Source organism: Scomber japonicus, chromosome 12 (assembly GCF_027409825.1).
Source record: "Scomber japonicus isolate fScoJap1 chromosome 12, fScoJap1.pri, whole genome shotgun sequence".
Lineage (NCBI taxonomy): Eukaryota > Metazoa > Chordata > Actinopteri > Scombriformes > Scombridae > Scomber > Scomber japonicus.
The window spans coordinates 31670562-31686630 of record NC_070589.1 but is presented as its reverse complement, the minus strand read 5'-3'; the positions used below and the strand labels follow the sequence as shown (position 1 = coordinate 31686630).

At 37.8% G+C, this 16069-nt stretch overlaps 1 protein-coding gene across 1 annotated transcript; it reads right to left on the bottom strand.

Annotated features, from left to right (window-relative positions):
• Window positions 1-3361: 3361 nt before the first annotated feature.
• Window positions 3362-5020, bottom strand: LOC128369420 (GTPase IMAP family member 4-like). Its single transcript, XM_053330459.1, has one exon. The coding sequence runs from the start codon at window positions 5003-5005 to the stop codon at window positions 3362-3364; it is 1644 nt and encodes a 547-aa protein (XP_053186434.1). The 5' UTR covers window positions 5006-5020.
• Window positions 5021-16069: the final 11049 nt, after the last annotated feature.

Here is a 16069-nt window from a genome sequence, read left to right as displayed (position 1 = left end):
CTATTCCTTTTTCCACTAAGTTTTCATATGTTTTAATTCAATCGTAAAATCATTCACTGATTCTTTTATTCCCTAGCAAATTCGTACATACGAAAATTGGTGCACAACTTTTTATACAATATTATACGAATAGTGAGACAAGACAAGAAACAACACCGGTTCTTCTAAATTGTATGGAGCCCTAGAATGGTTGAGAACAGAAAAAAAAACTAAAGATAGAATTTGTTCCCACGTTATGCAGAGTATGAATTCCTGACAGAAAAGTTCTGCGACAAAATAAAGCCTGCAAACAGAAACTGGTATGAGCACATTTCTTTGCAAATGTCTTGTTTAATTTTCCCCATTGAATTTAACACAATTTAATACAATTATTTCCTGTTAAAGTACACCCCAGCATTAATGTGGGAAGTGGGGTGCTGCTGGAGCTACCCCTGTGAACAGTTTGTCACATCTGGCTCTGATGCACGTAGACAGCAACATTTTGATCAGACAAAAAACCAAACCACAACTAAGCATCTCCAGCAGTTTATTCCAAGTAAATAAATAAATTAAACAATGATCTGTTTTGGATTGAATGCGTAATTCCATTAAGTCAAATTGAAAAATTGGTCAAATTTAATGATTAATGTACTTACTAAACTCAATCATGGTTTCAGCATGTATAACTTTATAAAAGCCCTAAAACTACACCGATGCATTGTGGGAAACAGTGCACGCATGAATAAAGTTGATTGGTCAAACAGCGCGTTACTACCATAGCAATGCACTGTTTGACATAGCAACAGAACATCCTGCCACTGGTCGTAGAAATGATCAATCCATATCTGAGTTTAGCTCACAATTATCCTTATGTAGCATGACTCATTCTCACCAGAATATTGTGCTTTGATGTGTTATTTATCCTTTATTAACCATATTTCTTGTAAACATATTTATTCATATGTGTTGCTGTTGTATGCACTGTTTCCCACAATGTATCTACAGTAGGTAAGGTATTACAAAGTTATACATGACGACACCATGACTGACTTTAGTAGGTTCATTAATGAGGTTCCTGAACTCGCAAGTCAAGTATGAACAGACATTTCTGACCAGCATATACTATCAAACAACATTTATTAAGCAAATGTTAAATGTAGTAAAGACTAAGAATTTAACTGCACTTATACTGTCAAATAATGGTAACGGTCAGTCATGTAGAATGTGCCTAAAATAATGCTAATAATACGATGTGATTTCACACATTTCAAATGAAGTTCACAGGTCCCCCATCTTCCAGTGCTCCTGACCCCCAGCCTTAAAGTTAGTGACCTCTGAGAGAAAGAGAAGGCACTACAGTCTCGTCCACACAGTTAGATTAACTCTAACCCTTGATCTCTGAAGACATGCAATGCAGAAACAAGAAAGTAAAAATCATGGAAATGGATTTGTGCATCAAAATTATTTTTTTTCAGCAAGTTGTATATAAAGTAGTTCAAACTAGTTTTAGGATCTGAGTATTTCTTCAAAAACTGTAGTTCAGGTAATTGCTGCTTCTGCTATAACATCACATGAGTACACTGTTCATCTATAGACCTGAAAAGAAATTTAATGCTGGATTCAATCATACAGACAATCCCTGTCCTGTTAACTCATTTATTTAATCGTAAACCTTTGACAATATAAGAAGTATTTTCAGCTTGTCCTGGGTGTACAGGAACACCCAAAGTTGTGTGCAGAACTTGTAATCTGCTTTACTGCACAGAGTAATTGTTTCATTAAGTTTCACATTGACTCAAATCTCGAAGATATTTACAATGTATGTGATATAGGCGTGCATCATCCAGTGTGTCATATGTTACAGTATGTTACAGGTGTTCTTTTTTAAATAAATGTGATGTTATAATGCTTTCTTAACTTAGTCTAATGACTTGTGAATGAATCATTTTCTCTGTGATTCTGTATCATTATCGCACAACGCCCTCAGGCAACAAAAAAATATTTTAGAGAGGGTGGGTCCCAAATATAAAAAAATATTTTTTGTCAATAAAATGTCCCATAATGAACCAAGAAACAATATAAAATATTTTTTATCATGCAACTTTAACATTTGTGCAGTATAATATAATTATATATAATATAATCAATATCATTTAAAAGACAGAAATGGTTTTCCTTTTCTTTCTTGCTCAGACATTGTCTTCACAGCATGAAAAGGACATTGTTCAAATCAAATAATCTTCAGTGAAACATCATTTAAAGAGTCAGACCATCATTCAGTCATTAGTGCTGCACATTGTTTTGTTACTAAACTTCTACCACAGATCAATGAAGACAGTGATTCACTCTGCTCATAAAATCATTTTATTTGTTTCAGTTGTTTTTCAGTATCTCCAGAGGCTTTGATAGAATTTCTGAAATAAACTCTTCAAACTTTTAATCTTTATAGAAGAAGCTGAGTTTATTCATTTTGAAAACATGCATCAACATTCAGAAGAGGAAAAAAACACAGTCAGTGTTTTTATTTACACATTAATTTCAATCACTTTGTTTAATCAGTATGTCATCTCTGTGGAAGAAAATGATGAATCCTCATTCCACTGATTATAACAGAGATGATTACAACTTAATCACAATTAATTGTTCTTAACATGTAAAAAGTGGTGTGAACAGATTAAACATATTAACAGCTGTGATGGAATAAAAACTAGACTCCATTAAATCTCATATAAACAAACAGAAGATAAAGAAATAGTCTTGAATTAAACAGTTTACATGTTGAATGAATGAATAAATGTCATCTTTTATTTCATTTTATATTTCACTTTATGTCACAGAGCTCTTTTGTGGTTAAACACATTCTCAACAGTCAACATTAATTAATAAAAAAGAGTTTGTGTTTGCAGGAGCTGAAATTTAATCAACTGATTGAAGGAAGAGAACATCACTATCCTGTCCACCATGTACAGTAATAAACATTAGAAAGTAATAGAGTTAAACCTCTATGGATGGTCTGATTAACTGAAAATAGTCCCGGTATATTAAGTGTCAAACATTGATTTTCTTTCAGGTTTCCACCAGGTGATGTCTGACACTCAAATTACAAAAAGGCCAATTATTGCACATCACATTAGAAGCATCTGAGTTTGTTTGGTGCATTTTAAACAGATACACAAGTTGCAAAGTAGCAGTATTAATCATAACTGCTGATACCACCAGTAATACTAATATATTTTTATAACTTTAAGTGTTCATTCTTATGCAAAGCTAAAATGAAATAATCATAAATATATAAAAATCAACTTTCAACATACATGAATCCAAATCATTCACATACATTCAAAAGAGCTCATAATCATGTTCAGCAGTGAAACAGCTTGTTTTACACCTTTCTAGGAAATGCTAAATGTACTCGAACATTTTTAACAGCTTCTTCAGCACTCTTACGTAACCTTTGGATTAATGAGGGCCTCTCCTCAGCTTCTCGTCTGGCCTGCCCTCCCTGTACTTTTTTCAGTTTTTCTATTTCCTCCATCATCTCTTTTTCACGAGCATCCCTCAACGTATTCTCCCTCTCCTTATCAGCCTTCTCCTCCTTCATCTGTTGGTCAAATTTTTCCTTCATTTTCTTAATCAGTTCCTCCAGCTCTTTGCGATGTTCCTCTTCTTTTTCTTTCAGGATTCGTTGTTTCTCCTTTTCAATCTCTCTTTCTACCTTTTGGAACATTTCAGTGGTGTAGTAGCTTCCTCCGTTCTGTTCATTTATTTTTTTAATCTTCTCGAGCAGCTTCCTGACCTGAGAACGATCCTTCACCTCATTATTGAAAACGTGATACTGGCCGTTACATTTGTTCACAAGTTCCTTCAGATCTACACTGTGCTTCAAGAACTCCTTGATAGGTTTCCCTTTGAGCAGGTCACCATTGGTAAAGAGAACCATGCTGTATTTGTTGGCTTCCTCACCAAAGACTTTCTGAATCTTCTGCACTGTTTGGTTTTCTTCCTCTGTGAATCTGCCCAGTTTGATGACGATCAGGAAGATATTAGGTCCAGGTGAAGCATAAGTAATGCACTGAAAAATATCTTTAATTGTTTCCTCTTCAATGTTATCGGTGTCAAACAGACCTGGAGTGTCGATAACAGCAACTTTTTGTCCATCCACCTCACCAACAGCCTTTTCACAGTCTGTAGTCAAAGATTTAGGGGATAATTCAGATTTAAAGCGCTTTTTTCCCAGAATGGTGTTTCCTGAGGCGCTCTTCCCAGCTCCAGTCTTCCCCACCATCACAATCCTGATCATCTCATTTGTATAGACTGTGGGAGGTGTAGACCTGGAGGCTGAAGGAACAGGAAACTCTTTACTCTGCTGTTTCTGTTCCTTTTCCAGTTCTTTGTGGTTTTGCTCTTCTTTGTCTTTCAGGATTTGTGGTTTCTCCTCTTCAATCATTCTCTCTGCCATTTGCAAAATTTTGGTGGTATCAAAGTGTCCTCTATTCTGTTCATTTATTTTTTTTATCTTCTTGAGCAGCTCGCTGACCTGAGAACGATCCTTCACCTCATTATTGAACACGTGATACTGGCTGTTACATTTGTTCACAAGTTCCTGCAGATCTTCACTTTCCTTCAATAACTCCTCGATAGGTTTCCCTTTGAGCTGGTCACCATGGGTAAAGAGAACCATGCTGTATTTGTCAGCTTCCTCACCAAAGATTTCCTGAATCTTCTGCACTGTTTGCTTTTCTTCCTCTGTGAATCTGTCCAGTTTGATGATGATCAGGAAGATATGAGGTCCAGGAGAAGCATAAGCAATGCTCTGGACAAGATCTTTATCTGTTTCCTCTTCAGTGTTGTTGGTGTCAAACAGGTCAGGAGTGTCAATAACAGCTACCTTATGTCTATCCACCTCGCTAAAAGCCTTTTCACAGTGCTTTGTCACAGATTTAGTAGAGAACTCAGATTTAAAGCACTTTTGTCCCAGAATGGTGTTTCCTGAGGCGCTCTTCCCAGCTCCAGTCTTCCCCACCATCACAATCCTGATCAGCTCATCGTTGTTGAAGACTGTGGGAGACCTGAAGGCTGAAAAACAAAGGACAAACAATTCATGTGTATTCATAAAATGTGTTCACATAGTTCACATCATGTATTCATTCAGGGAGTCATTTTAGTTGGTAAGGCTCAAGTTTTGCTTACAGTACACATTTTTATGGTATATGAGTGCTTCGTCTGTTTAAATATATTAACAATATCTTAAAATATTAAACAAAGTTATTGTTACAATTGTAAACATATCCCTTGTGAGGGATAAGGGTTAATATTTGCGACTTGATCTTTGATGTTGTCTGAATCATTATGGTTCTAGTACTAAAAGACTCATTGACACCTGATTTACTCTGTACAAAGTGGGGGTTTCCATTTGTATGTCTGTGATGCCAGAGAAAACTGTACACACACTCACTGTGCTTCCTTTAGTGGTAAAAAGGTTAATTTAGACACACCATGTGATCTGCAAAAGAATTGTGGTTTATAACTGCAAACTCACTATTTTAACATAATGAATGTTTGTTTATTGTACTGAAAGATTTTAAATGTGTGATAAAGACATTAGTAAAAGCCTGTGTTCACTTTTACATTAAAATATCCTGAAAATCCAATGCAAGGATTCAGTCAATAGTCCTCTGCTGTGCAATGTGTTGTAGGTTCACTAAGTTAAAGTGGTGTGACAATTCTACAATAATAGGTCAACACACCTCAGAAAATATAGATTGGGACTACTAACTGAGACTTAAATTTCAGTACTACAGTTCAGTTTTTAGTTTAATTATTCTATAAAAATTCAGCTATGCTATTTTATTTGTTTTTTGTTATTCTATTTATTTCAGTTAATTTAAATATATGCTGCTAGATGATCCCTGCACTTTTTGTTTTTAGATAATTTAACTTATTGCCGAGACTCGAATTTCAGTACTGTACAGCACAGTTCAGTTTTTACTTTGAACTTATAAAAAATCAGGGAGTCATTTTATTATTTATTTCAGTGAACTTTAAGAGATCTCTGCACTTTTTGTTTTTATATAATAAAACAATTGCTTGAACCGTTTCAACCAAGATTTGCATCAGAGTTTGTTATTCTACAAAAGTTTAAGGTCTTTTTATCACAGATTTTCACAGTGCACAAAAACAAACAAACAGTTTACTGTATTCAGTCTAATCCCAAGTGTGTTATTCTAAATTTTGACACCAAAATTTACATTTTTACTGCAAATGAATATCGGCTCTAAATATCGGTTATCGGTTTCCTTGATTACTAATAATCTGTATCGGTATTGGCCCTTAAAAAACCATATCAGTCGATCGCTAGTGTGTGTGTATATATATATATATATATATATATGCATTATACAATTTTCTGTTGTTCAGTCGACCTGAGCTGTTGGAACAATAAATAAAAGATAAATAATAATAATGGTTTATTTTTGTAGTTACCAGTTTTTTTTCCATCATTGGGCTTCCATACAAACTATGTGCGCTAGATTCCCCTGCTGCTCTCCTCCTCTCCTCCTACTGCTGACTGTGAGATCTGAGCGGGTAGAAGCTGATAGTTCACTAACTATAACCAGGGAGCACACTGCAACTAGGTTAATGATCCACACAGTGACATTATGACATTAATATGACGCACAAAAGCGATAGAAAACCCATCATTGTTTGTGTGCGTGCAGCACCCACTTTCTCGTTGTATGTAGTGTGAACTGCTCCTACACTTTAGAAGATATAGGTGCATATATATATATATATATATATATATATATATATATATATGAATATATATATGTGTGTGTGTGTGTGTGTGTGTGTGTGTGAGCGAGAAAGAGAGAGAGACAGACTGTGTGTATTTTGCTCTTATTACATTTGTCAGTGCTTTGTTTGTGTGTGTGAACAAGTGAGTGAATGTAACTAGTTTCTAACTGATATCATACCTGACAGCAGATTTTTGGAGCATGCAGTATTTAATTGTTCTGGATTGTATATATATATATAGACACATTTGCATAAAGCAGCACATGTATCCACTCCCATGTTAATAGGAGTATTAGAAACTTGAAAAAATATCCCTTTAAAGAACATTTAGAACAAATAAAAAATATGCAATTAAATATGCGATTAAATATCGATTGACAGCCCTTGTATATATATATATATATATAAAACAGATGCAATGTGAAGGGAAACCGAGGGAAGATAGTAATGCAGACTGAATGAACTGTTTTCAGAACAGAATACATAATAAACACATTTCTGCAGATCTGCAATTTTTCTGTCCTTCTGCAGTTTTGATTGTTTGTTAGCCACTTTAATGTATTAATTTTAGTAATTAATTAATCCCGACCTCAGAAGTGTTTTCTTTTGTAGCGTTTCATCCTAACATCTGACGTTCTTTGGGGAATTCAGGCTTTTCTCTGTTCTCAGTGATGTCGATAATCTTATTTCACAAATGCTAATATACATATTTAACTTAAGATAAAACGGAGATGTCCAATAACCCATAACTCACATTAATCAAAATATTTCAAGATTTCAGTATAACAGAGTATTAATATTGTACAGTTGTATATCGACTCACCAGATTTGGTCTCCATAATTGAGTGTATGCTGCTGAATGAGGGGAAGTAAGTCTGTGCTCCTTCTTGCAACAAACCACTCCCATAAAACACTGTTAACATTCATTTAAAGTGGAGTTGATCACATTTCAGAGGAAAGGAGGTACTTGTGAGAGTAGGAGGGTTAGGGTAAGGGTGAGTTCAACTTTCTAATGTTGGTCTGGTAGTGAATTTAGAGTGACTTTCATTATAGCACCCCCATGTGGCCAATCAATGTAGTTTGGACATAAACTGAGGTAAAATAATTGAAACTAAAATTTCACATTACATTACATTACAACATCTTATTGACTGGAACAGGTCTTATAATGGAGAGCTATAGAGAATAGAAGAAAATTGGCAATTGTGTAAATTCAAATATTGATATTTTAAGCTATGACACTCGGTGTCTCCTAATTTTAGAGCTCTTAAACTTTAAGCTTGATGCAGAAAATTGAATCATTATACTCAGCGAGTACATTTAGGTCTGATACTGTCTCATAGTGAATGATTCGTTTTTGCCCAAATCAAAGTGGAATTAATTTTATAGATTGGATATTATCTGTGATAAATACCAATAGATCAATTATCTCTTTTTTTTCAAAATGTAATAATATATATTTTTTAAATGGGAAATACAGTTTGATATATTTCAACATCCTATCCCAAAGGTAAGCTTATATTGCATCATTATAATATGAAATATCAAAACAATGGTAAGTATGGTAAAGACTGAAAGTGAAAGAGTGCTTTTTGTAGCCAACTCAGCACAAGCATAAGTCACCATGGTGTTCTAGCCAGGTTGATAGAGAGCCACCTTTGTGGAACTGAAAACCCTTGCTCAGGCTCAGTTTACCTCACTAACCGACTATTCTCAGAAACAGTATTCTTATGCAGTCCAACTGCCTTTAATAAATTAAAGATATGCATACAAACTCGCTGAGCTCTGCATCAAGAGAGGCGCCCCTTCAACAGCTCACACAAACATTTGATACTTTCAGATTCGGCCCAACACAACCGTCAGCACAAACACCTCGTGTGCAGTTACACTTCTCATTCTGCAGACACCTGTTTCCTACAAGATGATCAACAGCAGTTCCATATCTGGTGTCATAACTGTCTTGTACAGCTTCTTGTTCTTGCATTCACTTCCCGCAATCACTTCAGATAACCTCTTCTACTTCTCCTTTCACATTCATCTCATTTTGTCTACACAAACAAAATGTAAGACATCTTACTGAAAACAGAACAATGTGGTTACAGTTTATAGAAGGTCACAGATAAGGTCAAGAGTGAATTGTGTTCTTTTAAAGGCAAAATCATAGATATGCTTTTGTGTGTCATGATTCTTGTGTCAATCCTCAGAACATAATAAAATAGTGTAGAAAACCAAAAGGGACAAAACATTACATAATTATCAATGTGTTGTCAATGTGTTACATACATGATGTTAAGGTCTACATGTTATATATGTGTGAAGAATCGAATATTTTAGAGCTGCTAGGCTCACCATACAGTTATAGTCAAAAATATCTGAACCCCTGCAATTCTGCGAAAATACACCACCTATTGCAGAAAACCATTGCAATTACAAATATTTTGGTATTCATGTTTGTTACTTTTGTTTTCATTGGAACAACACAAAAGAACAGAGAAAAAAAGTCAAACTCGAACAAAATTATTGGCACTTTGTCAAAATTGTAAGAAATAATTGCATTTTAAGCATGTGATGCTCCTGTAATTTATATTCAAACTCACCCGTGGCAAGTAGGAGGTGTGGGCAATATAGAAACCACACTTGCAGCCAGTTACTGTAAAATAGAGGAATGTTGACTCAACCTTTGTGTTATGTGTACCACACTGAGCATGGAGAAAAGAAAGAAGAGCAAAGAGTTGTCTGATGATTTGAGAGCCAAAATTGTGGAAAACATGGACAATCTGTAGGCTGCAAGTCCATCTCCAGAGATGTGAATGTTGTCATTAAGTAGTTTACAGCCCATGGCTCTGCAGTCAACCTCCCTGGATGTGGACGGAGGAGAAAAATTGATGCCAGGAGACCCAGAAGGACACCACTGCTGACACAAAGGCATAAAAAATCCAGACTGGAGTTTGCCAAAACTTGTGTGACAAAGCCAATCTTTCTGGGACAACGTACTGTGGACAGATGAGACCAAACTATTGTAGATCTTTTTGGTAAAGTACATCATGGTTTACAGAAAATTAAATGAGACCTTGAAGGAAACAAACACGGTCCCTTTGGTCAAACATGGTTGATGTTCACAGATGTTTTGGGGGTTGTTTCTTGCTGCTTCTGGCACTGGATGCCTTGACTGTGTGAATGGCATCATGAAATCTGATGACTACCAAATAATTTTGGGGCACAACGTAGTGCCCAGTGTCAGAAAGCAGTGTCTCTTCCCAGTGCATCACCTGCCTTTAACACCAGAGGCTCTTCCAGCAGGAAAATGACCCAAAATAGACATCAAAAAACAGTCAGAAATGGTTAAAGACAAAGTCCTGGAGAGTTCTGAAACGGCCAACAATGAGTCCAGATGTGACACCCAGAGAACATCTGTGCAGAGATCTCAAAACAGCAGCTGGGAGAATGCATACTTCAAATCCGAAACATCTGGAGCAGTTTGCATAAGAAGAGTGGTCCAAAACTATAGTAGAGGTGCAAAAAATGTGTTGATGGTAACAGGAAGTGACTGATTTCAGTTATCCAAAGGGTGTGCTACCGAACATTAAGCTGAGGGTAATTTTGTCCGGTCCATTTTTTGAGTTACTTGTGGAATTTGATCAAGTTTGAATTTTTTTCCCCTGTTTTTTGTGTTGTTCCAATGCAAACAAAGGAAATAAACATGTGAATACCAAAACATTTGTAATTGCAATAATTTTCTGGGAGAATTATCTGACAGAAGTGCAGGGGTGCCGATATTTTTGGCCATGACTGTAAGTGTTATGTAATTTTGGAGATGTCTCTGTGTGTCTGCCTCTGCCAAATGAAGCTGATGTGGAAATTGTCTGAAAAAACATAACACAATGATGAAATAACACACAAAACACTGCTAGGTACACTGTAGCTATATTAAGTGTTAAATATACTTTAGTACAACCAGTGACAGTCTCAAACAGGTGATTTTAGACCCTTTTTATTTGATCTCAGCACCCCTAAAAATAAATAAATTATTGTTGTTTCCCATTAATTACATAGACTGTGGCGGCCCACAGTCTACATGATCCACGTGTCTTTGTCTCTGATGCATACTGAGGACTCAGCTCCACTCCCGCTGAGACAGAGCAGAGCATGAGAGACTAACATTAGCCTCTGTTGTAGTTTGCTGTCATTTCTCGTCTCTGCTCTCCAGTTTCCTACTTTATTATGAAGAGAGGGAGCGCTAACAATAAGAAAGCCAGTGAATCAGATCAATTAAATGTTATTTTCTGTTTCACATTGGTTACGTTCAACAGCACAAATAAACTTACACACCTCCACTCAACCTTGCAGTTCAGCCTCAAACCTCTGAATGTGAAACACCTGCTGCTGTTTAAAATACAGCAGCAGCTTCACGCTGCTTTAGTTTGTTCAGTTTAAAAACGTCTTAATGAGAGATCTTCTTTATTTCCATCTTCACAATAAATCAACTCTGATCCTGATCCACTTCTAAGACATCTGGAAGTCAAGTCTTTTATTGATAAGCATAAGCAATTTAATAATATGAAGAAACAATGCAAACTTGAAACAATGTAGATAAAGATATGTTGGGTTTAAATAGTCCGATAAGTGCTTAAAGGAATGTTTTTTTTATAGATATAACCTCTTAATTTTACTCTCAGAGTGCACCAGAATGATGCATTTGACGTAAAAATATACACCTTTTTTTAATCCAGGGGAGTATGCCCCCCTAAATCATCAGACTGAGGTCCACCCACCATAGTCTCTCAAAATTCTGTGGGAACATTGACCCTAACCCCCTAATGTTCTGATCCTACAATTGCGCCCTTGGTCTCAAATTCACACAAAGGCCTAACAATAGTGTGATGCTCAAGTGGGAAGATAACAGTAGTTAGCTTACACGGTGACAAAAGCCTGAAACTCTTCAGCAACATAAAAGTATAAAATTCACAGTTTCTCTCAACATGTTGCTACATTTACATTGTTTTCTATATGGTAATTACCTTGAAATAGGCAAAATTTTAATATATATACTGTATATGTTATTATTTTACAATGACAATTTGTAAGTGTATTACTTACTAATAATAATAATATTTTAACTAGAAAATTCCAGGGAAATTTTGAGTGCCACGGGGCTACTGCCGGGACAGGTAAAAAATTTATTTCCAGTGTTCAAAAGTCATCCTGATCATATAACACTAAGTAACTTTTACTGTGGCAGTATTAAGTACATCTTACTGGTCAGTATTAAGTGTAACAGTAGATGTAAGCAGAGAGTAGCACACAGAGCACAAGGCAGTAGCAACATGCACTAACTCTAAGCACTACAACACAGTGTGTACTCACACACACACACACACACACACACACACACACACACACACACACACAAGCCAGCATTTGAGCAGTAAGAGTGTCAATATAATTCATATGTATATATAGAGAGAGAGTATCAATACTAGTTCAGTTAACTGGCAAAACAGACATACAGGTAGAATTAGCCAATCACAAAAAGGTAGATCAGTTCAGCCAATCACAAAAAGGTAGGTCAAATTCTGCCCAGCGACAGGTTGCCAAGGTCAGCTAAGGTCCTGCGGTTGCTACGGTGATTTCAGGATCTGCCTTGAAAATTGTCTCAAAATTCTAAAGGATTTGGCTTCTGACAAGGTCCCGAACAATTGCAAACTGTGAGAAAACCGTAACTCCTGTCCAAAAACCGAAAACACCGTGAGAGACACAGAAGCCGGCAGATTCTGACAGTGTTTATTTTATTCAGATATTCCTTAAAATGAGCGAGTAAGCTCAGTGTGAACACAGAGTGAGATTCTTTTGGGAAAAAAGAAGACGATAACATTAGGTTCAATGAGGAGTGAGACAGGTATTGCCGCCGGTCTCGGCCCCACCGTTTAAATTTGGTGCAGACCCCACCTGTCAAAGTCACATTTTATGAATCCCAACACCTATGTCTACATTTTGACAAAAAATTATTTGTCTCCTTTTCACGGTTTGGCCGTGAGCTCGAGTTAAAAATAAAAATTAAGGTTATGTTTTACTGCTTCTCACACTCTAACTAACTGCCGCTTCCACTCTAACTTTGACGAAAAAATGATTTCCACTCCTCGTTTGACTGCTCATAGTTTGAAAAGTTTACATGTTATGGAAAAACTGTTGGTATTTTTCCAGAGAGGACAAGTTTTCCTCCATTTTAAAGTTTGAATCACGTTTTTACATGCATGTATGAGCGAGCTAGGTGACTCTGAAAAAAGGTGAAAAAAGGTGAAATTTTTGGGGTTTTTCAAAAAATTCCCATTCATTTCCAATGGAGAAATCTCCCGGTTTTTTGGGAATAACTTTGGGAAACTTTGGAATTTTAACACCAAAAGTCATAGCACCCCTCCCCCGATCGAGCCGCACGTTTTGATGTATATATTGTCGGGGTTTTCTCAAAGCTGCGGGAGGAGTTACGCGCCAAAAAACGGCGGAAGAATAATGCGGAATAATAATATTAAGTATGGAGAAGATTAATAGTTGCCTCGGGGCTTTGCCCCGAGGCACTCCTCTCCAGCTTCTGGAGTGGAGTGCCTCGGAGCTTGAACCCCGTGGCACTAATAATATTAAGTATGGAGAAGATTAATAGTTGCCTCGGGGCTTTGCCCCGAGGCACTCCTCTCCAGCTTCTGGAGTGGAGTGCCTCGGAGCTTGAACCCCGTGGCACTAATAAATAGCAAAGGTTGGAGTGTAACTCAGAAGGTTTTGTTTGTGTGCTTCGGGCGGTGCTTATCACTTATCACCCAGCCCCCTTGATGGCTGGGTGATAAGCACAATGTCCTCATCGGAATCTCTGGCAAGAGCATCCAGAGACTGCAGTACATCCAGAACAGTGCTGCCAGGATCCTGATGAGGGTGCACAAATATGATCACATCACCCCATCCTAAAATCTCTTCACTGGCTCCCTGTCCCACTCAGAATTGAGTTCAAGTCAAGTCCCACCCACTAGTGCATTCACGGACATGCCCCCTTATAACTCAAGGAACTCCTCACTCCCCTGACCTCCTCACGCACCCTCCGTTCTGCAACAATAAACACCCTCCAAGCCCCCAAAACCAAGGTCGGCACCATGGGTGATCGGGCCTTTTCCTCTGTAGCCTTGAGGCTGTGGAACGCCCTCCCTGAAAACCTGAGGGCCCCACAGACTGCAGATGTTTTTAAACGAGGCCTAAAAACCTAACTTTTTACAAAAGTATTTTGTTAAATGTCTTTTATAGGTTCTCCTTTTAACATCAACTTCTTCTCTGTAGCACTTTGAGATTGCTGAAATGTAAAGTGCAATACAAATAAAATGTATTATCATTATTATTATTATTATTATTAATGTTGCCTCATTTCAATGCCAAAATACTCACCCACGCTATTCAGGCCCGTGCTCACGAAAGGTGTACCATTGTCAGACGAGATTTTACCTGGAATTCCACATCTGGGAATTATTTCTCTCGTAAAAGCTACTGCTGCTGAATCCTGTTTAGAAGTAGGAAAAGCCTCCACCCACTTGGAAAACATGTCAACAAAAATCAAACAGTATTTCTTTCCCCTCGCTCTGTGTTTACTCAATGAAATCAATTTGTAAGTGATCAAAAGGTTTTTGTGGTGGTGGATGAGCACTCTGTTGTATTTGGATGCCTCTGCCTGCATTGTTAGTAGTACAGATCACACAACTTTGACAAATTGTTAGAGAACCCCTTTGTGAACCAATACCTCTGTATTTCACTCATCATACCCCCTTTTAACACATGATCCCTCCCATGTGACAATTTAGCATAATGAAGAAATAAGTATTTGGGTAAACATGGTCATATCATTTGACCTGTACCACAAAGCAACCTGCTTTTTTTCCCAAGCCATCCTCTTTTCAGGGCTGGCTTTGGCCTGTAGGTCCAACAAATGCAGCTGTGTATGTCAGTGGTGAGTTAATAACGGCAAGACATTGTATGGTGTTGTTAGTGTTATCTGGCATTAACCTGTGAAACAAAATCATCATTATTTGTGTTACTTGACATTTGCAAATAGCGACCTGTTTTGGAAGGAGGACAGCATCAAGAAGTGCAGCAACCATGGCCTGATGGGCTACAGGTTTGCCTGTGGAAGTAATCAAAACAAAAGAAGAAAGGAAAAATGGCGAGCTTATACTTGTTGGCTCGTTGAAGCCAACATCAGGGACAGAAGGCAGGGAAAGCTACACTAACCTCTGCATCTCAGTGCCTCAAACTAGATCCTGATCTGGACTCTGCTACGCCCAGAAGACAGCCAGCACCAGCTGTGGAATAAGGAGGAGCAGCCAGCGCTCCGGAAATGATGACAGCCACAGCCACAGCCATAACCATACCATCACAGCCAATTCCATACCCAAGGGTGGGAAGACAAGGACTTCCACCTCCACCATACGCTACAAAATAATGTGCACCGCACACCCCTGTGGGATGAAAGCAGTGTGAGTCTGATCATTTTTCATCATTTGCTCAGCACGGTCGCACACAAAGGACTTCAGGGGAAAAGACGAGACATTGTCTAAGGCCACACATACTGTGGAATCCATGATGAAAACCTTAGAAAACATTAGGACCAGTGAAAAAATGTCATGACATTCTGCCAGTCATGTGATGTTCGTATTGATGATGATGAAGTTGAGGAGAAGGAGGAGAAGAAGGGCGAGTAGGAGGCAATTCCATGGAAGTGCCCTAAGCGCACTGTCAAACACCATGCTGCTCTTGACTGTGCACTTTGCACTAGCACCCTTGGCCAGAGAGAATACGCAGGCACAAAACAAACCATGAAACAGAAGTGGGCCAGACAGCTATACTATCCTGTTTTGGACACACTTCTGAGCGAGTGCAAAGCCAGGTTTAGCCCAGAGTCACTGGCAATCTCCAAAAGGGTGGATGCTGTTTTAAATTGTGATTAACCCAATAACCCAACACGCAAGTCTCCATCAATGTCAGACTTACACAGACCGAAATGACAATGGTGCTGTCACAAGTCAGAACTGTGTCCACTGAAAGCACAGGCGTGAACTTGTAGCTGGGTATTATGCCAACTATGAGAAACTATACAGATTGGTTCTCTCGTTACCAGTCGGCACTGCAACATGTGAGCGCTCATTCTCAGCAATGAGGTGCATCCGTAACTGGCTGAGGACGACGATGGGCCAGGAGAGGCTTTCCATTATGAGTCTGCTGCACACAGAGAGTGATCTCACAGACAAACTCCAAGCAGAACAGA